The sequence below is a fragment of the Colletotrichum truncatum genome, assembly GCF_014235925.2.
Source record: "Colletotrichum truncatum strain CMES1059 chromosome Unknown Contig_0007, whole genome shotgun sequence".
In the NCBI taxonomy this organism is placed as follows: Eukaryota; Fungi; Ascomycota; class Sordariomycetes; order Glomerellales; family Glomerellaceae; genus Colletotrichum; species Colletotrichum truncatum.
The window spans coordinates 3,222,942-3,246,333 of record NW_027222404.1 but is presented as its reverse complement, the minus strand read 5'-3'; the positions used below and the strand labels follow the sequence as shown (position 1 = coordinate 3,246,333).

General features: G+C 47.4%; 6 protein-coding genes across 6 annotated transcripts; 2 read left to right on the top strand and 4 right to left on the bottom strand.

Annotated features, from left to right (window-relative positions):
* Positions 1-2,620: 2,620 nt before the first annotated feature.
* Positions 2,621-2,809, top strand: CTRU02_211316 (uncharacterized protein; the record flags this gene model as incomplete). The annotated part of the gene is made up of 1 exon (XM_070205606.1): positions 2,621-2,809. One exon carries the CDS (start codon positions 2,621-2,623, stop codon positions 2,807-2,809), a length of 189 nt encoding a protein of 62 aa, XP_070060849.1.
* Positions 2,810-6,498: 3,689 nt separating this feature from the next.
* CTRU02_211315 (transposase) lies at positions 6,499-7,656 on the bottom strand (the record flags this gene model as incomplete). Its single annotated transcript, XM_036720336.2, has 1 exon — positions 6,499-7,656. The coding sequence occupies one exon, from the start codon at positions 7,654-7,656 to the stop codon at positions 6,499-6,501; it is 1,158 nt and encodes a 385-aa protein (XP_036588079.2).
* Positions 7,657-10,081: 2,425 nt separating this feature from the next.
* Positions 10,082-10,575, bottom strand: CTRU02_211314 (uncharacterized protein; the record flags this gene model as incomplete). Its single annotated transcript, XM_036720335.1, has 2 exons — positions 10,082-10,302; positions 10,353-10,575. The coding sequence occupies 2 exons, from the start codon at positions 10,573-10,575 to the stop codon at positions 10,082-10,084; spliced, it is 444 nt and encodes a 147-aa protein (XP_036588078.1).
* A 507-nt stretch (positions 10,576-11,082) lies between these two features.
* CTRU02_211313 (zinc knuckle) lies at positions 11,083-15,319 on the bottom strand (the record flags this gene model as incomplete). The annotated part of the gene is made up of 3 exons (XM_070205605.1): positions 11,083-14,030; positions 14,060-14,900; positions 14,990-15,319. 3 exons carry the CDS (start codon positions 15,317-15,319, stop codon positions 11,083-11,085), a joined length of 4,119 nt encoding a protein of 1,372 aa, XP_070060848.1.
* Positions 15,320-16,241: 922 nt separating this feature from the next.
* On the top strand, positions 16,242-16,415 carry CTRU02_211312 (uncharacterized protein; the record flags this gene model as incomplete). Its single annotated transcript, XM_036720333.1, has 1 exon — positions 16,242-16,415. The coding sequence occupies one exon, from the start codon at positions 16,242-16,244 to the stop codon at positions 16,413-16,415; it is 174 nt and encodes a 57-aa protein (XP_036588076.1).
* A 5,320-nt stretch (positions 16,416-21,735) lies between these two features.
* CTRU02_211311 (uncharacterized protein) lies at positions 21,736-23,338 on the bottom strand (the record flags this gene model as incomplete). The annotated part of the gene is made up of 4 exons (XM_036720331.1): positions 21,736-22,042; positions 22,120-22,457; positions 22,511-23,082; positions 23,200-23,338. The coding sequence occupies 4 exons, from the start codon at positions 23,336-23,338 to the stop codon at positions 21,736-21,738; spliced, it is 1,356 nt and encodes a 451-aa protein (XP_036588074.1).
* Positions 23,339-23,392: the final 54 nt, after the last annotated feature.

Sequence of the window (23,392 nt, the reverse complement as noted above, 5' to 3'; positions counted from 1 at the left end):
ATAGAAATCAGTTCTGGCATGTCTAAGTGAAACAAAAACGGAAAAGAGACAGCCGTCCTTGGTCGGATAAATAGCATAGACATGCATTTACATTGAGAAACGTTTTGCTGTACGATGCTGAAACTGAGGACACGTGAGTGGCTTTTGCGATACAATAAGAACTTGTTGTGAGTCTTTGTTTAAACTATAAAAAGGACGATATGTTGAAAACGGATGAATCTATCCTGAATCGGCTGTCCGTTGGAACAAGCCCATCAATGTGCACAGAATGATAACACTGGTGGTAAAACAGCTCAGCTCCAAGGAGCATGGAGTCCTAGATAGTCTGTTTTTCCTTCGGAAAGTTGCTTGAGGATACAAAAGACCGGACGGCTTGGACCGGTGTGCATGGCATTCATAGCTAGGCCAATTACAATGTCGGTAGCATCTGGACTAGCCTAGATGCGATGAGACCTGGACTGTGTCTCAAATGCCGAGAAACACATCCAACGCTATTAATTTCAGCCGCACTATAATGAAACAGCAGGAACTTGCATCTGAAAACAACTATGGGTGCATAAGGATTCACGCTAAATTAGAAATAGCGTCTCGTAGATGTCTACTCCTTGGTTGTGGGATGTTGTTCCTGACCAGCCATAATAACAAATTACATCACATAATACGACATTAGAATGCATTAAGTGATTAAGTGAACCGTAGTAGACATTGTCTTGTGACCCTGGTTCACAAGTCCATGTTGAGATCTTTTCGGGATTATGCGACAAGTACATGGATAACAGCCTTCCGATTCGAAGTTCTCGAACGTGAGACCTGTTTTTTTCGGAATGATTCGGCACATATACATTAGACTCAGCTATTTCCCAGACTTAACATAGTACTTAGGACTAATCTACTTTACGACACAGAATTTTCGAGGGTACGTGCAGTATTAGGCGTTAAGTGTGAATTTAACTTACTACTTGGTCGCCTACTTAGTGCAAGCTCTTAGATATTGCCGACGTCCTACAACTAAAGGATTACAAGATAGGAGACGATATCCTCCCAGGGTCTGGCCATATCACTATAGCCGTCGAGGTACCTTACCAGAAGACTTGAACCACGGCTCCTGAGGAACATGAGAAGATTATGGTACCAAGGATCTCTCGTCGCTTGTTCAAACTGGTGCGGAATTCTTACGGTCGTGAACCTTATCGATCATACCAATCATAATCACCATCTTCATCCGGCGAGATGCCTCAGATGCTCCTGGTGATTGTACGTTTAACACCCTCCCCTATCGTAGCAGATGAGAGGCCATGTGAAAAGCAGTCATTTAATTGTCGAACTGTTACTCAACTTAATTAAGTAGGTTGAAACTGGGCACAGTACTGGGCATGCAGCGCGAGTAACCTGGTCATTACCGTATGACGGGTTTTTCTACAACCGAGATTGTTATGTGGTTCTCCAGAAACTCTATTCTGTTTTACTTTGCATCCAATTGAATCCATGTTTATTAACCAGAACCTAAATTTTTTTTCCATTCACATAAAAACGGCGCTCAATTCGTTCGGCCCCAGACCTCTCCATAGAGGCGCCTAGACGTTTGTTGTATGTAGTGAGTTACTCCTTCGGACCTGTGAAGGGGAGTGCACGACGTATCGGATCTCTGGCTCTGTGTGGTGGTGTATGGTTTTTGCCTACATACCTACCAGCCTTTCTATTGCTCGTTCCATCGATATTTTATTTTTTAGTTTAAGACTAATCCCCTTACCCTAACCCTTAGGTCTACTAGCCTACTGTTTTAGTGAAATAACCCTATCGAGTTATTAGTCTTCTTCTATTAGCAGAACCTACTGTTACTAGCTAACCGTAATATTAGTTGTAATATTTCCGGAGGCTCTAACTATTCGCGAAACTTTAATTAACCTCTGTTTCCGTTTACTAGTCTACAAAGCGTAGGAGAACAATTAACTGAAACAAAATACATTATTAGCTGTTGATAGAGTGAAGATATAACAGGCTGTTGGAGAGGGTACAGCTCTATATGAGCGATGTGTTACGACCCGTTGGACATGGTCGCTAACACGACCCCGCCTGGATCCCGGCGGCTAACGCAGGGCATATGTAACCCAGCCGACAGGTGTAACCAGGGATCCTCGGAACGGAAGAACTATGGACAAGTCACGTGGCCTCGGGGATAACGCGGGGTAGGGACAACCCGGGCTGGATATGTTGGATATGTCAGATATCCAACCGATCCCCGGATATGTTGGATATGTCAAATATCCAACATAGCCAAGATAAGGAGGACCGTTCAGGACTTGTATATAGGATGGACTCGAGCCGGGCTCGAGGACAGACTTCCATAGCTCTTTAGCAATCAACTTTGTGATTACCCTAACCGGTACTTTCAGCTATACCTAAGTGACGACTACTCTACGACTCTTGTTAAGGCCTTGACTGATTACCAAGACCTTTGAAGATCTACGATTCAATCGACTAGACCCTAGAACGACTGTTACTGTTGTCAATCCCTGGCTTACTGTTAACACAAACCTACTGTCAGTTAGCTAGCCGTAACACTTTGATTGCTCCTGTTCAGTAAGTCACCTTTTGAGAACTACTAAACAGTATAGACAAGATGTCTTCTCGCGCTTCTGCTAAATCACCTACTCCAGGATCCTTATCCTCTTCGCGCAACCAGCCTCAGAGCCTCGCGCAGGAGCCTGCCAACACTAAGGACTTCGACATGCCGGACCTTAAGTACGACTCCGATGGAGATGGCTCTTTTACTAAGGAAAGCTACGATAAGCTCCGACGCATAATCTAGAAATAAGAAGCCGAGACAAAAGACATGCAGAAAATCGTCAACGAAAACCGATAAGCAATAGAAAACCTTAACGAGCAACTCCAGCACGCTGGACAGGCCTACAAGAAGCTGGAAGAAGACATCAAGGGGGATGCCAACCTCCGGAAGATCTAGGAACTCCAGGGGGAAATCACCACCCTCCGGGCCGCCGCCAACATCGTCACTACGCCCGTCCACGGAGGACGACAAAAGCTCAAGCTCAGTGCGCCTGTCACCTACGACGGAACCCCCGGGACCCTTAAAGGATTCCTGATTTAGGTTAAAAACTACCAGAACTTTCACCATAGAGATTTTACTAACGAAACCGAAAAAGTAGTATACGCAGCTACCTACCTCCGAGGAAAGGCCCTTAAGTAGTTTAAACCAATCTAGGAAGAATACCTTAAATGCAAGACCCTCGACGAGTATACTACCGAGACCCGCGACATCTATGCTAATTTTAAAGGATTCGAGGATACGCTTAGGTTACTCTTCTAAGACCCCGACGAAAAGCGACAAGCCGAACGAGATCTAGCATAACTTAAGCAGACTAAGTCTGCTAAAGACTACTCCGTCAATTTCCGATAACTTAGCGTTTAACTCGACCTTACCGAGGAAACTAAGATCTTTATGTTCTATTAAGGACTAAAAGACGAAGTCAAGGACGAGATTATCAAGATTGATCGACCTGACGACTTTCTTTAGTATGCCGAACTTGCTATTAAAATCGATAACCGGCTTTTCGAACGACGAAAGGAAAGAGGCGAAAAACGATAAAACCCTAACTTAGGACGTAAGTACTAGTGGCAGCCTTAGCACTAGTTTAACAACTAGCGAAACGACAATAGACCCCGTAATAACTAGAATAACCCTTGACAAAGTACTGCCTATGGTTACTATAGTAGACTAATAGACCTTAGTACTATATAGAGAAATGATAAAAAGAACGATAGTTAGAAGAAAGACAGACAGTATTATAACTGCTAGAAGATTAGATACCTAGTATACGAATGTAGGTTACCTAAGAAGGAACGCTTCTAACCGGTACTAGAGAAACGACAAGCGAGTATCGCTATGAAGACGATCCCTTATAAACAACTTAACTAGACTACCTGCTTCGATGACAACTGCTATATCTACTCTAGTAGTAAGGAATACGCAGGATAGTACCCTTAGAAACCTTAAGAACGATCTAGTTACGATACTACCAACGTACCTAAACGGACCCTCGCTGTGGGATATAGAAGCAATAGCAAAATCGAGCGCAAGACAATCGAATAGCTTGACAGTATGAACGATAACGAGGAATTAGAACAAGATAATTAGCGAAGACTAAACCTCCTCTATGCAGGACGACAAGCCAACCTGCAGCGGATTTAACAGGACTTACAAAACCCTATATAGTAATAACAACTCGGTGCGCTAGACGCACACATCGAACGACGACAACATGCACAAGGAGATCCCGCACGGATCCGCTAGATCAACTAAGAACTAGAAGAACAGGTTGAATTAGAAACGACTAAGAACACCCCTAACGACTCGGAAACACCTCGCGATGTTGCCTGCTAATATGCCTAACTAGAAGTCGCCTTTGAAGTCGCTTTAGTCGACGATACTAGCTTTAGAGAGGACTCTGACGAAGAAATATAGTAGTATTACTGCTACCAAGACTAGCGCCGAGTCTACTATATTAAGAAAGACGAAGCATGGAAGAAATAGTAAGAAAACGACGAATAAGGAATAGACAAGTAGTTAAAAAACTAGACTTGCCTACCGAAGACAAGGGATAACGACAGGCAGTCTAGATAAGGTCCCTATGTAGCGTAACGACGCCTACGATATAACGACACGAGCATATATAAGTCTAAATATAGCTTAACGGAAGAATAGCTACCGCTATGATCGATAGCGGAGCCTAAGGAAACTTTATATTACTAAGAATGGTAAATGAAAGAAAGATAACCTGGAAAAGAAAAGTAGCCGAAGACTGTTACGAACTTAGCACCGTTGAAGGAGAACAAGTCTAGTACGGCGGAGGACGCATTGCTATGGAGACAGCGTAACTCCCTTTGCAGATCTATGGCCGGAATGAGCGACTGAACTTCGATATTACGGAGATAGGAGATAAGTACGATGTTATCCTTGGAAGACCATGGTTATACGATAGTAACCTACGGATAGATTAGAGAATAGGCTAACTCTATTGGGACTAGGATTTAGTTACTGAGAAGTAACTACGGAACGGTGCCTTAAACGAACCTCTTAAGACTTCTGAAGCGAAGAGATTTCTAGCATACCTACGGATCAAGGATGTAAACGCTAGGACGTTATTAGCAACAGACATCGGCAAGGAAGACCGACTTCTGTCTATCCTAGAAGAATACCGGTAATACTAGAAGCTATTCGCCGAAGAACTCGAGACCGGACTCCCGGAACACAGCAACTACGACCACGAGATACCCCTTAAGGAAGGGAAGGAGCCAAAGCTAGAAGCAATCTACGGACTTAACTAGAAAGAAATGGAAGCACTCGACGCTTACCTCGAAGAAAATCTATAGAAGGGATATATCAGACCCTCTATATTACTAGCAGGATACCTAATCCTGTTCGTACCAAAAAAGAATGGCAAACTACGACTCTGCGTCGACTACCGGAAACTTAACGACATTACGATCAAGAACTGCTACCCACTACCGCTTATCTCCGAACTACGAGATCTACTGCACGGAGCCTAGTGGTTTATAGCACTCGACCTAAAAGGAGCCTATAACCTGATCCGGATGAAATCAGGTGAAGAATGGAAGACAGCGTTTCGAACACGCCGAGGACATTACGAGTACCTTGTGATGCCCTTCGGACTTACCAACGCACCCGCGACATTCCAGACGATGATCAACTACGTCTTATGAGAATTTCTAGATGTGTTCGTCGTAGTTTACCTCGACGACATCCTAATCTTCTCTAAGACTCTGAAAGACTATAAAAAACATGTATACTAAGTACTACGGAAACTGCAAGACGCCAAACTCCTAGTGGAACCCGAGAAGAGCAAGTTTCACGCTAAAGAAGTCGAATTCCTAGGTTTTACGATAGCCCTAGGAATCCTCAAAATGTCCAAAGACAAAATCGCAGCAGTACGAGACTAGCCTATACTATAGAACGTTAAGGACGTACAATCCTTCATTGGATTTGTGAACTACTACCGACGATTTCTGGAAGGATACTTAGATAGAAACGACCCCCTCACGAGACTTTCGAGGAAAGACATCCCCTGGCAATGGGAAGAAGAACAGAAAAAAGCCTTCGACGAGATCAAACAACAAGTCACATCGGAACCAATACTCGTCATACCAAACCCCGAGAAACCATTCGAAGTCGAGACCGACTCCTTAGACTATGCCATAGGAGGACAACTAGGTCAACGAGACGAAGAAGGATAGCTACGACCTTGTGCCTTCTTCTCACGCAAACTACACGGCCCAGAACTCAATTACCAGATACACGACAAGGAACTCATGGCAATTATCGAAGCATTCAAAGAATGGAGACCGCAACTCTCAGGAACCAAGTACGAGGTCAAAGTAACGTCGCACACCCACTTCTCGCACACCCCCACATTTCGCACACCCATAAATTGGGTCATCATGAGGTATTCATCAACTTCATAACTATAAGTCTGATTCGTCTCCTGCAACTGTGATACTATCGCCAGTTTTAATAGGTAATTCAGGCTCGCTAGATTCATCTGAGCTATCCTCAATTTCGCCAGCCTCAATTTGGGCTTTGTGAATTGCCTCAATGTTGGCAAACTTCGAATTTGGGCTCATTTGGACCTTACGCCGCTTCCGTACCATTCCAGCCTCAACTTCTGCTTCCAACATTGCAATCTTCTTCTCTGCTGTAGCCAATTGATAGTCCTTTTCATCAAATCCCTTTTGAACCTTTCGAAACAACAGTCGCTGCGTTTGCTGATCTTTATCCAACTTGCTGAATAAGCTAAGTTGATCATATAGATCAACTGTCTTCTTGGGCGTTGACCAGGCTACTATGGATGTAGCAGATGCCCAGTTTTCGTCTTTTCCACCATCAGAGGCCCTCATAGGCGTAGAATAGCCTGGCTTTGAGGGCTTGGAAGCATTCTCAAGCAGTAGAGGGCTCATGAGCGGTCGAGCTATCGAAATGGGCCATAGTCCTGTTGCTTTCCAGCCGCTTCTGATATTCTTGCTTGAAAATGCCATCTGGCGTGCTTTTCCATAGCAGGTAAGAAAGTTCCGTTTGCCTACAACTATAGAATCGTTGTGTTGAATGAGGTATCCAAGCTCTTTTCGATAGGTCGCCTTGAGAGGCCTAAAGACTGCTTGGTCTAGAGGTTGGAGAACGTGGGATGTATGTGGCGGTAGGAAAAGGAGATATATCTTGTGTTTATAACAGAGATACATAAATTCTGTTGTTTCATGACTGCCATGACCGTCTAGGATCAATAGTCTCTGCTCAGAGGGATGATCAGGCTTAGTCAGAGGGATAAAGATGTTCTCAAGCCATTCCACAGCTGTAGAGTCTGAAGTCCAGCCATTCTCAGTTGCTGTGAACTTCCAACCACTGTAAATATCACGTTTATGGATATCAAGAGGAAACCATTGTTGTTGAACCGATTTCCCTCGATAAATAACAAGTGGAGGAAGCGCCTGACCAGTTGCAGAGACACACTCAAGCATAGTTGTCCAAGCCCGAGACCCAGGCTGTTTTTTTCGCATTGATGAGCTTTCTGATGATCCCAGTACTAAGCCATTTGATCCTCTGCCTTCTAGGATACCAGTTTCATCCATGTTATAGCGATGATGTGGTTTGATCGCCTTGATCTCTGGAAGGGCGAGTTGTTGAAACCATTGCCTGATTACATTAGTTGAGGCCCCATTGACACGCTTAGAATCGATGGCTCTAGCTCTATGAACCTTGATTGATGGATTTCTCTTAATAAAGAACTGAATCCAGTTTCTCCCAAGTGGCTGGGTAGTGCCTCTGATGTCTAGGATTCGCTGGGCAAATTCCTTGAGTTGTTGATGTGTTGGCGGCAGCCCTAACGCCGCCTGGATACGCACCCATTCAGCTAAGTGACTTTCCTGTGCTGGAGATAGCTTCTGGAAGCTAGAGAAAGCTACATTTCTTGCCTGTGAACCCTTTAATCGAGACTGGAGGGTTGATGGTGGAATTCCAGCATCATGAGCTGCCTTTCGGACACTCTGCCCACTTGCAACTGCATTGAGAGCTTGATTGACTTCTGTTTCCGTATACTGGCCCATTAAGCGTATAAGAGTAACTATTCAAAGAATTATAATAATCGCTGTAAAAGTGGTGAAGATATTAAATAATGTTGAAGAGGGTAAAATTCTACATGAGCGATTTATGGGTGTGCGAAATGTGGGGGTGTGCGAGAAGTGGGTGTGCGACGTTATACACCGACCACAAGAATCTCGCACACTTCACCACATCGAAAGATCTCAACAAACGACAAATTCGATGGTCCGAATTCTTGTCAGAATTCAATTTCAGAATCGTCTACCGGAAAGGCAAAGAAAACGGCAGGGCCGACGCCCTCAGCCGAAGACCGGACCATGAGGTCCAGGCACCTGAGGAAACCCGAGTTATCCTCAAAGCAGACAAAAACGGAGACCTTGTGCCAGCAGCCAGACTCTTAATGATGGCCAGAAGAGACAGTACCAGCACGCCTGGAAGGATGTCTCCTGAAGCCATTAGGGAGATACACTCCGCACCCGCACACGGTCACCAAGGCGTAACTAAGACATGGAAACGCATCCGCCAACACTACGACAAAACGGCTACACGACAAGAAGTATCTTTAGCGATTAAGGACTGTGAGGTTTGTGCGAAAAGCAAACCCAGCCGACATCAGCCTTATGGAAAGATACAGCCACTCCCAGTACCGCAAACCGCATGGGAATCTATCTCGCTAGACTTCGTCACCAAACTACCTAAGTCCCGAGAACCAATAACCAACGTCTACTACGACAGTGTCCTCGTCATCGTCGACAGACTCACGAAGTATTCGTACTTCATCCCGTACATGGAGTCTAGCACTGCAGAAGACCTCGCCTACAAGTTTCTGCAGGTGATCGTAAGCCAACACGGAATGCCGAAGGAAATCGTATCCGACAGAGACAAGCTGTTCACTTCCAAGTTTTGGAGATCCCTGATCTCGCAGCTAGGATCCGACTACAAGATGTCTACTGCTTTCCATCCGCAAACCGATAGCCAGACAGAACGAATCAATCAGATCATAGAAACCTACCTACGCTGCTACGTTAACTATTAGCAAGACAACTGGGTTTAACTGCTACCTATGGCCTAGTTCGCCTACAACAGCGCAGTAGGAGAAAGTATAAAAGAATTACTATTCTATCTGAACTATGGATTTAACCTAACAGCCTACGGACAACCTCGACAAGGCCTAGCAGCTCTGAAAGCTGTAGCAGACATCAACAGACTTAAGGAGATCTAGTAGGAACTCCCTAGAGACCTCGAATTTATGCGCGAACGCATGCGCAAATACGCTAACAAATCAAGAGTTGAGGGACTAACTCTAAAGGAGGGGGATAGTGTATACCTTCTCCGCCGCAACATCAAAACAAAACGACCAAGCGATAAGTTAGACTTTAAGAAACTTGGACCCTTTGAAATTACGAAGAAGGTATCTAACGTCAACTTTAAACTCGCACTACCCGACAGCATAAAGTGTCATCCAGTCTTTTACATTTCACTACTCGAACTAGCCCCACAAGGATTACGAACAAGCGACGTTATTATTGTGGAAAACAACGAGCCAGAGTACGAAGTCGAACGTATCATCGACCACCTTAAAGAACCCGAAGGATATCAATACCTCGTCAAATGGAAAGGATACGGACATAAAGATAACACTTAGGAACCTGCGAAGAACCTTACCAACGCAACTGACGAACTCTCCGTCTATTGGCAACAATACCGAGAACGGGAAACCACACCAGCGCTAGTAACGCCTCCCAGTCAAACAAACACCAACGGCTACCAACGGATTAGACACCCACACAGACACGTCAGACTACTAGCAGAAGCAGACAGACCGCGACAAGGAAAACCGTTTATTCGGTTAGGAACACCAGAATACGACTAGGACCCCCCCGATAAGAAGTTTAGAGTACCAGGATTCCAATCAAGGATTGAATCCAGGTCTATCACACCAAAGCCACCCATCGATTAAACCTCCGATACGGGAGACGCCACCGGCTCCTCCTCTATAACTTCTCGACCCTTTCGGAAAACCATTCTTTTCTGCTTACGTAAACGATCCAACCGCGCCATGGACTCGTCCAACTCGGCCTGCGCGGCACGCAAAGCAGCGGCTTTCTTTCGCAACACCTCCTCCTCAGCTACCTCTGCGTCCTCCAAACGAGCCGCTTCATCTAGTAAACGATCAACTACGACAAGTTAGCAGCACGTACGAAACGCAAGGAGCGTAGAAACGTACAAGCACAAACAGCGTCCGCCGCCGCATCACAAGACTGCCCTAAGCGAGTACACTCGCCGCAAACCTCACCACCCGGAAGAAGCTTGCAACGCTTCCCCGCGGAACGATAGTAAGAACAAGGCATGTCGACGACAAGGCTAAACTCAGCAATACGCAATGCGCGATTACGACGACGAAGAGTAGAGGCAGAACTCGATTTCGATTTTTGAACGCGACCTGACATGGTGTCAGCATCATGAGTAGATCAGGAAGCACGATTGATGGATCCCCAACCTGGGACTAACGACCTACTTATGTTGGGTCTTGAGGACAAGACCTTTGGAGAGGGGACCTGATGTTACGACCCGTAAACAAGGATAACAGCCGAACGACCCACTTGGGCGTCGGGCGGCTAGGACAGGACATTTGTACTACAGATTGATTGATTGATTGATTGATTTATTCCTACTCGGTTATGGAGCCGCTCTTATGTCAGCAGCTATGCCCGGATAGCGGGGTCCGGCAGACAGCCGAAGCGTTCGAATGTTAATCCGAGCCGCCCCACTTCGCCAATGCGAAAACATTGACCAGCTGTCCCCAAATTCCTGCTTTGCACTTTAACCTCTATCTACATTTGGCGGCCACCTAATGTTGATCGCGGTTTCCTACTAATGTGACCTCTATGATAGGATCTGTCGAGTCCTAATGCCTCGTTCTGTGGTTCTGCGTACCTACAGTCTCCCCCCAATGTTCAGCTTTGTCTGGGTTGTGACTCGATCCTGAATTGCCCAAGGATCTCGGTTTGTTCCATGAATCTGATGGCTTTCGCGGCTGCTTTGCGTTCGTTCAATACGACCCGGAGGTTATGTCGTCCTGGGATGGCTCCTAGTTCCTGGCGTCGGAGTTGTCGAAACCTACGGCACCGCAACAGGACGTGCGATACCGTTTGTCGTCCTTCCCGGCATTGGCAGTTGGCGTCCGTGGCGTCCGGAACTCTTCGGTTGAAGAGGAAGTCCCTGAGTCCGATCTTTTCCGTGCGCATCTGCACGAGGATTGAGCTCTGTCGTTTGCTTAGCCCACTATGGAGCTGTAACACTTTCTTTGTTGGTTTCGGCGTGTGACGATGGGTGGTTCTACCTCGTGTCTCTCTCGACCACTCGGCTTGCCACGTTTTATTTGCCTCCCTATGCGTCCATGTCTTAAGCGTTGACCGGAGTGCGTATAGCTCCTTTGGTGTGTCTGCCTTAGTGCCCGTCTGGCCGTTCTGCCGCCAGCCTGTGGCTTCTTTGGCTGCTATGTCAGCGTCTTCATTGCCCTGGATTCCCGTGTGAGCGGGTACCCATCGGATCTCTGTCTTAAGTCCATGTTCCTGGAGTTTCTGTGTCTTGTCTGCAATGGTCTTGAGCAAGTAGGAGCCTGATTTGCCCTTCGGCTTGGCTGACGATCTGATGGCTGCTTGGTTGTCGGTGTAGATGAGGATTTTACTTCTGTTGTTCCCTTTCCGTTTATCCTCTTCCGCAATCTCGAGGGCGAGGATAATGCCTCGCAGCTCCCCTGCATAGACTGTTGAGGTGGCGTCATCTCCCATATATGAGCTACGGGTTTGTCGTGTAGTGTGGCATACCGCCGCTGCTCCTATGTGGCCGTTGATGCCGCTTCCGTCTGTATAGATATGTAACGCTTCATTTTCTATATCGAGACTTGTCTGGTGTTCCTTTGCTGCCGTTTCCGCAGTGTCTGCGATATATATGCGCGGCCCTTGCCACCATGGAGGGGTGATGAAGGGTGGGATCTGCTCGCTCGGTCTGGTGTTACTGCCCTGTTTGTTGTGAAGCTCTTGTTCGATTGTGTGTCTTGGGCTTAACCTTTGCTTCTTCTTTCTTCTTCTCTTCCTCCTATTCTGGGTGCTTTCGCAGCCTTGCTCTGGTGGGCCTAGCCTGTTGATCGTGTCGATGTTGTGTTTCCATATTCGTTGCTCCATCGGTAGCAGGTTCATTTCGACGTCGAGTGCTGGAGCGGACGTAGCCCTGAAGGCTCCGCACATTGCCCTTGCCGCCCTTGCTTGTAATCGTTTCAGTCTATTGAGAGTTCGGTCTGTGTATCCCTTTCCCCTCCAGCCGGAGTTAGACCATGCTGAGCAGGCATACATCATCTGTGGTATTGCTACTCCTTGGTATATTGTTCGCATTTCTTTGGTCTTCACTCCCCAGGTGGAGCTCCCGAGGCTGCTGATCGCGGAGATGGTTTTTGAGACTTTACGCTCTATCGCATCGATGTGTTGTTTCCATCTAAGTATGGCATCCATCGTGAGGCCAAGGTATTTGCATGTCGGTTTGGGGTGTATTTCCCCCCATTTGCTCTGTAGTGGAGTATTGGTATTGATTCTCGACCTTGCCCTTGTGAAGTGGACTAGTTGGAACTTTTCGGGCGCGAAAACGGAGGCGTGGGTTGTTGCCCAGTCCTCCGCTTCGTCTAGTGCATCTTGGAGCTTGCGGCATGTTTCTTCAGTCGTTTCTGCCCATGCTAGGATCGCTACGTCGTCTATAAACCCAGTGGCCAGTGTTTCCTGGCCTTGGTTACATCTGTCGAGGATATCTGCATTATAGAATAGGTATAGGATCGGTGAAAGAGGAGAGCCCTGTGGGATGCCGGTGGTGAGCGTGTAAGGCTCTGACCGGTATCCGTCGATGTGTATTTGGGTTTGTCTGTTTCCTAAGAAGCTAGTAATCCATCGTACTATGGATTCGTTAATCCGTCTCTTCCTGAGGTTGTGTAGGAGTCTCTGGTGTGACACGTTGTCGAACGCCCCCGAGACATCTAGGAGAAGGAGGCTCGCCGCCATCCCTTGTCTAGTGTTCCAAGCCTCATATATCTTATCGATAATGAGGTGTAGGGCATGTTCCGTCGATCTCTGTCTCCTCCCGCCCATATGGTTCTTAGGCAACAGGTTGTATGTCTCTGCTAGGTAGCTTAGCCTTTCCGCTATGATTGCATCCATAATCTTTCCGACTGTGTTGAGCAGCGCTATTGGCCTATATGCTTTCGGAACTGTATAGTTATCTTTACCTGGCTTCCGTAGCACTATGGTAGTAGATTTCCTGAAGTGCTGGGGGCAGTAACCGATGCGGAGGCTCTGGTTAAATGCCCTGGCTAGGTGAGGGCTGATCCATGGTTTGGCGATTTGTAGCGCTCTGTTCGTGATGCCGTCTGGGCCGGGTGCCTTACGCGGTGCTGTTTTCTTTATTGCTTCCTCTACCTCGTTCTCGGATATTGGTGGGAGCGTGATCTGGTCTCTATATGTTGCGTTTTGTATGTCCTCTAGGTTTGCTTCTGGTGGTGCTGGGAAGAATGTTTCCCGAAAGAGCTCTGCTTTCTCTTCAGGTGTGGTTGCCGTATGATTACTACCTGGCTTGGCGATTTCTGGCGTGACTGTCGGCATTTGGTTCTGTCTGGTTCTGGCCCATTTAGCAATCCTCCAGAGTGATTCTGGTGATTCTGCTGCTGTTTCAACCGCCTCGCGATGTGCCTTTTGTAGCGCCTTTCTTATCGTCCGGCCTTTCTTGTTTCGGGCTATGATATATTCTTCCCAGTTCTGTTCTGTGTGTTCCGCATAGAACCGTCTTCGGAGTCGTTTGGTCTCGGCCAGGACCTCCTCGCACTCTTCGCTCCAGCCGGCTCGCGATTGGGGGACAAGATCTTCTTTGGTACCGCTTCTTCAGTCGCTATACTGAGGGCTTCAGTGATGTCCTGGACATATTTATCGAGGGCAGACTTTGTTCTTGGCCTCCTTAGTGGTGGGAGCTCCCTTTTAATAGCCCTTATGAATACCCTTTCGTCTAGGGCTTTCCAGTTTCTCCTTTCCTCTGGTTGTAGTTGCGCGATTGTGAGGTCTAGCGACGTTGCTATCGGAAGGTGATCTGAATCGTGGTTTACTTCGTCTTCTATGCCGCACTTAATAAGCCTTTCGATGAGTCCTACTGTAAGTAGACACAGGTCTATCGTTGAGCTATAGTCTCCTTCCTTGTATGTGATTGTTCCCGCGGGTAGCTGGTTGATGAGGTCGGAGTCGTCCATGAGTTCTACCAGTTCCCTGGCTCCCGCGTCTGTCGTTCGAATGTCGCTTCCTCCCCATAGTTCGTGGTGGAGGTTAAAGTCCCCCACCACTATTTGCTCGATGTGATTGTTGGTTTCTAGGGCTGTTCGTAGTTGTTGTAGGACCGTTTTCTCTCCCTCTTCCTGATTTTGGGGATTATATATGTTGTGTATGGCAATTTTGACGCCCTGGTCAGTCTCTGATCCAATGGTGAGGGTACAGAGATCCTTGCTGTGTTCCTTAAACTGCCACTTAGAGTGGTCCAGCTTTTTGTTTACGAAGAAGCAGACCCTGGCTGGGCCTCCCTCTCTGTTCGACGGATAGCAGAGGTGGAAGCGGTCCTTTGCTGGGTGGTGTGTTGTGGCGTTAAATGGGTTCTTCCATGGTTCCTGGATAGCGATGATGTCGTATTTATCGATCCGAGGGTCGCGGAGGAGCGTAGCCATAACGGTGTCTCTTGATTTTCTGACGTTATACTGTAGTATTGTAAGTGTATGTTGTGTTATCATTCACTATCGTCGACTATTTCCATGTTGTGGCTGTTGTGTATCGTCTGCGTGTTTACGTCTATAGCTTCTAGTGCTCGGCGGGAGGGCATTATTACCCTCCTTGGTCTGGGCTTCTCTGGGGCGACTGTGATTGTGTTTTCGTCGTTTTTGTTGTTTTCATGCTGTGTATCGCCGCCTGTTGACTTTTGGCGTTTCTGTACTTTCTTCTTAATGGGTGATCTGCTACGCCCCGGGCGGGTATCCTGAGTTGGGCCTGGTTCCAGTACCGGCCTTGTTGTTATTCCAGTTTGGGGTTCCGTCTCCTTAGCGGTTGGGGATGTCTTCGCCTCTGGGTGGTACCGTGGTCGTTGTCTATAGGCCTCCTTGATCTTGGCTAACTCGCGCATCCTAGTCGGGCAGCGGCCGTGCCAGGCCTCATTTGTACTACATTGATTGATTGATTGATTGATTCCTACACGGTTATGAAGCCGCTCTTATGCTAGCAGCTATGCCCGGAAAGCGGGGTTTGGCAGACAGCCGAAGCATCGACGATAAACCGCGACGCCCCACTTCGCCCTGTTGTTGGATCAGGACCAGCTATCCCCAAGCTCCCACTATGCTATCTATTCTTGTGTGTTTATGCCCTCTGTTGAAGATTGTTGTCCTCCTGCCTGCTCTCTCGCTTGGTGTTGCCTTCTAGAATCCTTCTTTCGCGTCCTCCTACTTCGGTTCTGTTGGTGCTAGGCACCATGTCTGGTTCTGTATACCTATAGTCTCCCCCCAGCCCTCAGCTTCGTCTCTTTATCTTGTCCGCATCCTCTCAGACTCGCATGTGCTATATCTCAGTTGAATCTGTAAATCTTTTTGTTGCCTCATGCTGGGTTCCTATGTAGCTCTATGTTTCCATCTTTCGACCACTACCTCCATCCACCGCCTGGAGTCGGACTTAATCCGCAAAACACAATGCTCCAACCGCTTCGATTCGTCCGATTACTAAGTATGAGAGCTCGTACACAGATTCCGCAGACATTGTCATACGTTGAAGGGGCGACAATCCTTCTTCGCGGAGGGGGCGACAGGGGACCAATCTGTCTACAAACTATAGTATTTTGTAGCATCGATCGTAGCATGCCTGGTGTCTGGTGCTTTCTCTATGCAGGAGGTGATACCGTTCTGTCGGGCTTGTCGTCGTTGTTGTCGCGGGACGTTGCAAACTTTGTCGGGGGTGATAGGCGACCCATAACCTATCGGTGGCTGTAGTGTTGATGTTTGTTTAGGCTTGGTCGTTATGCTCACGTGATAGCCCGTGACTCAACCGCGGTGGTGTCGATGGTGTTGTCTATTGACGTGTCATACTTTGTGGCTTGCTCTCGAATTTTTCGTGGTCAGAGCCCGCCCGCGGCCACGAGCAGGCTCTTTGGGAGCAGAATCAATGCCGAGGATGACATTATGCCCAAAGTGACCTCTGAGAGCGCGAGCGGTCATTTGTACTACATTGATTGATTGATTGATTTATTCCTACTCGGTTATGAAGCCGCTCTTATGCCAGCAGCTATGCCCGGAAAGCGGGGTTTGGCAGGTAGCCGAAGCGTCGACAATGAACAGCGACGCCCCACTTCGCCCTGATGTTGCATCAGGGCCAGCTATCCCCAAGCTCCCCACTATGTTCTCTATTCTGTGTGTTTGTGCCCTCTGTTGAAGAAGTGTGTTGCTCTCCTGTCTGCTTTCTCGCTTTTGTGTTGCTCTCTAGAATGCTTGTTTTGCGTCCTCCTGCTTCGGTTCAGTTGGTGCTGGTAGCACCGTATCTGGTTCTTTGTACCTACAGTCTCCCCCCAGCGCTCAGCTTTGTCTCTTTGTTTTGTCCGTATCCTCCCGGACTTGTATATGCCGTTTTCTCAGTTGCATCTGTAAATTCTTTGTTGCCTCCTGCCGGGTTCCTATGTGGCCTCTTGTTTCTTGCCTGTTGACCACTATTGCCCTCCACCACATTGGCCCAAGGGTCTTCCACGAAGCACAATGCTCCACTGACTCCGACATGTTCGATTACTGGGTATGAGAGCTCCCGCACAGATTCCGCAGACATTGTCGCGCGTTGAAGGGACACCAATCCTTCTTCGCAAAAGGGGCGACAGGGGACCAGTCTGTCTGTGGTCTGTAGTATTGTGTGGCATCGATCGTAGCATGCCTAATGCCTGGTGCTTTCTCCGTACGGAAGGTAATACTGTTCTGTCGGACTCATCTTCGTCGTTATAGGACGTTGCAAACTTTGTCGGGGGTGACAGGTGACCCAAAACCTGTCGGCGGCTGTTGTGTTGAAGTTGATTGTTTGGGCGCAGTCTTAGTGCTTCGTGTAGCGGCTTGTGGCTCGCCTGTGGTGGTGGTAACAGTGTTGTCTATTGATATGTCGTATTTTGCGGCTTGCTCTCAAGTTTTTCATTGTAGTCGGGGCGTGCTCTGCGGCCATCTTGGGCCCCTTTGGGACGTAGAATCAAGGCCGAGGATGGCATTGCATCGAAGGGGGCTCTGTGGCCGCGAGCACGCGTATTTGGGGCCGTTTTTGCTCCGATTTTCAAAAATTTCGTTCTCGCTGTTGTTGATGTTTTCATTTGTACTACAGATTGATTGATTGATGATTGATTGATTTATTCCTACTCGGTTATGAAGCCGCTCTTATGCCAGCAGCTATGCCCGGAAAGCGGGGTTTGGCAGGTAGCCGAAGCGTCGACAATGAACAGCGACGCCCCACTTCGCCCTGATGTTGCATCAGGGCCAGCTATCCCCAAGCTCCCCACTATGTTCTCTATTCTGTGTGTTTGTGCCCTCTGTTGAAGAAGTGTGTTGCTCTCCTGTCTGCTTTCTCGCTTTTGTGTTGCTCTCTAGAATGCTTGTTTTGCGTCCTCCTGCTTCGGTTCAGTTGGTGCTGGTAGCACCGTATCTGGTTCTTTGTACCTACAGTCTCCCCCCAGCGCTCAGCTTTGTCTCTTTGTTTTGTCCGTATCCTCCCGGACTTGTATGTGCCGTTTTCTCAGTTGCATCTGTAAATTCTTTGTTGCCTCCTGCCGGGTTCCTATGTGGCCTCTTGTTTCTTGCCTGTTGACCACTATTGCCCTCCACCACATTGGCCCAAGGGTCTTCCACGAAGCACAATGCTCCACTGACTCCGACATGTTCGATTACTGGGTATGAGAGCTCCCGCACAGATTCCGCAGACATTGTCGCGCGTTGAAGGGACACCAATCCTTCTTCGCAAAAGGGGCGACAGGGGACCAGTCTGTCTGTGGTCTGTAGTATTGTGTGGCATCGATCGTAGCATGCCTAATGCCTGGTGCTTTCTCCGTGCGGAAGGTGATACTGTTCTGTCGGACTCATCTTCGTCGTTGTGGGACGTTGCAAACTTTGTCGGGGGTGACAGGTGACCCAAAACCTGTCGGCGGCTGTTGTGTTGAAGTTGATTGTTTGGGCGCAGTCTTAGTGCTTCGTGTAGCGGCTTGTGGCTCGCCTGTGGTGGTGGTAACAGTGTTGTCTATTGATATGTCGTATTTTGCGGCTTGCTCTCAAGTTTTTCATTGTAGTCGGGGCGTGCTCTGCGGCCATCTTGGGCCCCTTTGGGACGTAGAATCAAGGCCGAGGATGGCATTGCATCGAAGGGGGCTCTGTGGCCGCGAGCACGCGTATTTGGGGCCGTTTTTGCTCCGATTTTCAAAAATTTCGTTCTCGCTGTTGTTGATGTTTTCCATTTGTACTACAGGATCACGGGAACAGCGGGAACTTACTCGGCACGGAAGAACTATGGTATAAGTCACGTGACGATAAGATAAGGAAACGATCAGTGGAGTACAGGACGGGACGCTTAGTGATCAGTTAGCATTGCCAACTGATCGCGATCACCTCATGCACCTAGGTGATCACCCCCAGGTAGACAAAGAACACTGTTCAGGACTTGTATATAGTATGACCTGAGCCTGGCTCAAGGTTAGACTTCCATAGCTCTTTAGCAATCAACTTTGTGATTACCCTAACCGGTACTTTCAGCTATACCTAAGTGACGACTACTCTACGACTCTTGTTGAGGCCTTGACTGATCACCAAGACCTTTGAAGATCTACGATCTATTCGACCAGGACCACGGAACGACTGTTACTACTCTCAATCCCTGGCTTACTGTTAACACAAACCCACTGTCAGTTAGCTGGCCGTAACATTAGCCTGCTTAAAGCATTTTAAAAACATATTCGTATAAAATATAGTAAATATTATTATTAAGAATTAAGAATATACTCCTATACGGTCTCGTAAAACTTTATATATATACGTATACGAAATATAGAATTCGCTTAAATTTATAATAATTACATAGTAAAGATAAGAAGCTTAACTATCTATATAGGTAGTATATGCTTATCTCGTTTATGCATCCTAATTAGGCAATGTTTGAATTTTGACCCAGTGCGCCCTGCGGACTGCCGTAACACATCCCAATTATTTTTTATTGTTTTGCTGTTATTACCCACACGAGGCTACTTTCACCTTGTGAAGCCCATGGTTTGGATTCAGCCCTTTCTCTCGGTAGGCAATATTTAAGACCACACCACCCATGAACAAAACCTCTGCTCCCCCACTTGCGTAGACTATGCGCGTGACTTACATGGTTATTGACTTGAATCAAAATTAGAGACACACTTTTATTATCTGCATCTTTCAACACTTTTGTGTAGTTCAATCGGGTTATCTTGTGTCTTTGATCGGCTGTATTCATGCGACAGCAAATGTCGTTCATACTGCCTTAGGATCACTTTTTCAGCAGCCTCCAACTACTGTGTGCTAAGCAAAGAGTGAATCGCTGCAGCGATTCTGGGTTCATATAGAATGTTTCTCTAAATATATACACATTCTCCGTAATAGTTCGTTGAAAACCCCGTGGTCCTTGGCAGATCAGGGATGACGGCCTGAGCAAAAACAGCGGATGCGCTGAGCTTGTTTAGTATAAAGAAAAGTCGCCCTGTCTGTGAGGTTACCCAGCATACTGAATCTGTAGGAGAGGGTAAACTCATTGCTTGACTGTAACCTACAGTAGGGAGCGCCGCAATCAAATTATACGTTGGAACCACCAAACAACAACCAACCGACACCGCCAAAGACATATCATATGTGTCGAATTGCACGCTCGTCGCTTAAAGCCACGATTCTGCGCTGTCAATAGTTGCCGAACACATTAACCGTTCTTATGATTTCCGGATAAGTTTTCCTTTTTGCTTTTTTTTCTTTCTGTTTTTTTGCCCGAGCCCCCTAACCATAACAATGGAATACATTTTGCGAGATGCTTGTGACAGTTGCCACTGCAAGAAGAGCCGATGCGTGTCTCACGGAGGCGGCAGAGGCGGCGCATGTGTTAGCTGCCGTCAGAACGGCCGGCGTTGCGTCTTCTCCCCCCGGAGCCAAATGGGTAAGCCCCGTCGAGAGGGCAAAAAGAAGCGAGGGTCTTCAAACATTTCTCATACCATCAAGCCTCTAAGGTCCCAGGCCGGTGGAGTAAAGCTCGATACACCGACGCCTTTGCCTGCGGATGCCTTGTCGCCGTGCGATTTGCCGCATAACTCTTCCGCCGGATCGCCGAACAAGAAGAAAGGCTTGTAAGTCATCAAAAGAAACACTCGGACCCTTTTGCTATAGCCTCGGAAAAAGAAAAGTTGACTAATGAGTGTTATGAGCACAACTAGCCTATTGCTGCCAGACACGCCTTTGGCTCAATGTGCAGGATTGACAACACACTTTTCAACGCGCCCCTCGCTCCGTTACGATGTTGCGCAGCACTACAAATGTCGAACTGCTACTCAACTCAACTAGGTAGGTTGAAACTTGTTAGCGGGAGCATAGTACCCCTGTCTATGAATGAAGAACGAAGAGCCTAATATAAAAACTAAACTTTCTAAAACATAAACTATCTCAACCTCTCGCTTTAGGCATACAGCGCGAGTAATCTAGTCACTAACGTATAATAGGTTTTTCTATAACCGAGATCGTTATATAGTCGTCTAGAAACTCTGCTCTGTCTTACTTTGCATCCAATCGAATCTATATCGATTAACTAGAAGCCAAAGTTCTTTGCCGCTCATATAAAAACAGCGATCAATTTGATCAGCCGAATGATAAACAGGTATAAAGATTTTTCAGAGTATTAGACGAGGTAAAGGTCCGGAGCTCGGAAGAGTAAAATATGTATCTTCAGAGATGTATAAACCCATGCTTCATTCCTTCATTTTTTTTGTTCAGTGGTAGGTGGGGGGGGGGGGGGTGGAGGGAATGTTTTGCTTTCATTTGATCTTCATATTTTTACCATGCTGTCTGGTCATTTGGCAGTTTACAACGAAAGACTGTATGGACCTTATGTTAAGGGCTATGCCCGGTTATGTGGCATGAGCTGTGCCCAAGCATTGGTACCACCTACTTAAGTACAGCAGAAGCACAAGCACGCAGCTTGTTGTTACGTACCTTTTGCGAAATAGCATAGGTGGGCTGTTTGGCTCAATGGTCAGTTATGTCTGCTGCTATATTTGCCCCACAGGGGTCCGAGCTATTACACCTTATTGATGATCGAGTTCTTAAAAAATGAAAAATAAATAAAAAACGCATATCGTGAAAGTGGCGAAACCGAACGTCTTGAGATTTGACCTCGCAGATAGCCCTGATCTCTCTCGTCATAATAAAGTAAACATGTGTGTTGCGGAATCTAGCCTGTAACGCATCAAACATGGCTTATAGATGATGAAATATAAGACCAAGAGAGGAAGAAGTCCCTAACATAACGTCTGATTAAGCAACGCCGTTACATCCATACTCCTTCGTCCTGAATATCTTTGCCGTCTGTTGACGCTGCCAATAACTCCCTCACAGTCCAAGCCTTATATTCATACCCAGGGACTGAATTTGTGTTCACAAAAGCCTTGCCATATAAAAGGTGGTTGGCGCACGCTTCAAAGTTGTCTTCGGCGTACTTGGCAGGGTCATGCTCCAGCTGCCATTTACCAAGCCGGTTTTGAACCCCCGACTTCATAACCACCTCCCAATCAGTTCTATGAAGGAACTCGCGGGTTTTGAAACCTTGTTTCTGGACGCAAGATACTCTTTCGAACCTACAATCTGTCAGTATAGATCGAGCACAACTCAAGCATGCATGAACAAGAACGATAATTGACTGCGGAATACGAACCTAAGATGGTTGTGGACCCGCGTTGCGAGGGGTATACCACTTTTCCCCCCTATTCTGAGACAAGTTGCCAAGGAAATGGAATTCTCCATGGCAATGGTCGCGCCACTTCCTGACGTTGGCAAAATGGGATGCGCAGCATCACCTATCTGGACGACCCGTCCATGCGGTGACACCCACTTAGGCTGCGGGTCACGCCACATGAGCTTCCAAACGAGTAACCCATCCGCGGGAGTAGCCTTGACGAGTTCCTGTGCAAATGGGCACCAGCCGTCTACGAATTTGGCCATGTTTTGGCTGTCATCCTTTGCCGTCCAGCTCTCGGTGGCTTGGTCGTTGTCATCCTATGCAGCTGTTAGTTCAACACGGGCAGAGTCATGTGCAAAAACCAAACCTTGTGTGTAAGCACCCAGCTGACTTCTTTCTCCGTCTTTCCCATAACAAGGTGTGAGTCCGGGCCAGCATAGAAAGCAAAATGAGTCCGCTTAGCCTTGAGGACGGGCCCTAACACAGGGTTGTTAATTACCCGATCGACTGGATACGTGGTCCTATGAATTGCGTATCCCGAGCTGATGGGGGCTGCCTTTTCCCCTAGAACCAGCTGCCATGATACGGAACCGACTCCATCTGCAGCGACGACGACATCAGCCTCGAGCCGTCGTCCGTCACTCAGCAATACACCGCCTTTTTCGTGAGTCTCAAAATAGCCAACAGCAGCTGTGGAGAGGGATGTGACGATTCCGAGACGACGTGCATATTCGTAGAGGAGCTCGTGTAATTTGGCGCGGTAAATAACGAGCTTTAAGTCGCCAGGTTTGCCGAGTGGCCACTCGCCAACCAGTTCGCCGTCATCAAACTTATGGAGATATGCTATAGGGTCCATGACGTGCTTCTCAGCTTCCTCCATAAACCCCGGCCAGCCAGCAGGGGTGCGCAGTGCGGAGCCGGTGATTACGATAAACTCGCCTATGAATAAGCCATGCGAGTCAGCTGCTGTTAAACTTCATACGTAGCGGTAACGGGGCTTCATAGAAGTCTTGATGACAGGTTTGAGCCAAATTGAACAAGATCTCCTCCACGTACCAAAGTCTTTTGCTTCGTCTCGTCGCTCAATCACTCGAACGTGATGGCCTTGACGGTATGCTTCGATAGAGAATGTCAAGCCGGCGATCCCCCCGCCAACGACAAGAATAGAAATTCCAGTATCAGTTTTTCGCTCCATGGCTTGGTATGTTTTTTCAATGATTCAACTTCAAAAGAACTGCAATGATAGTTT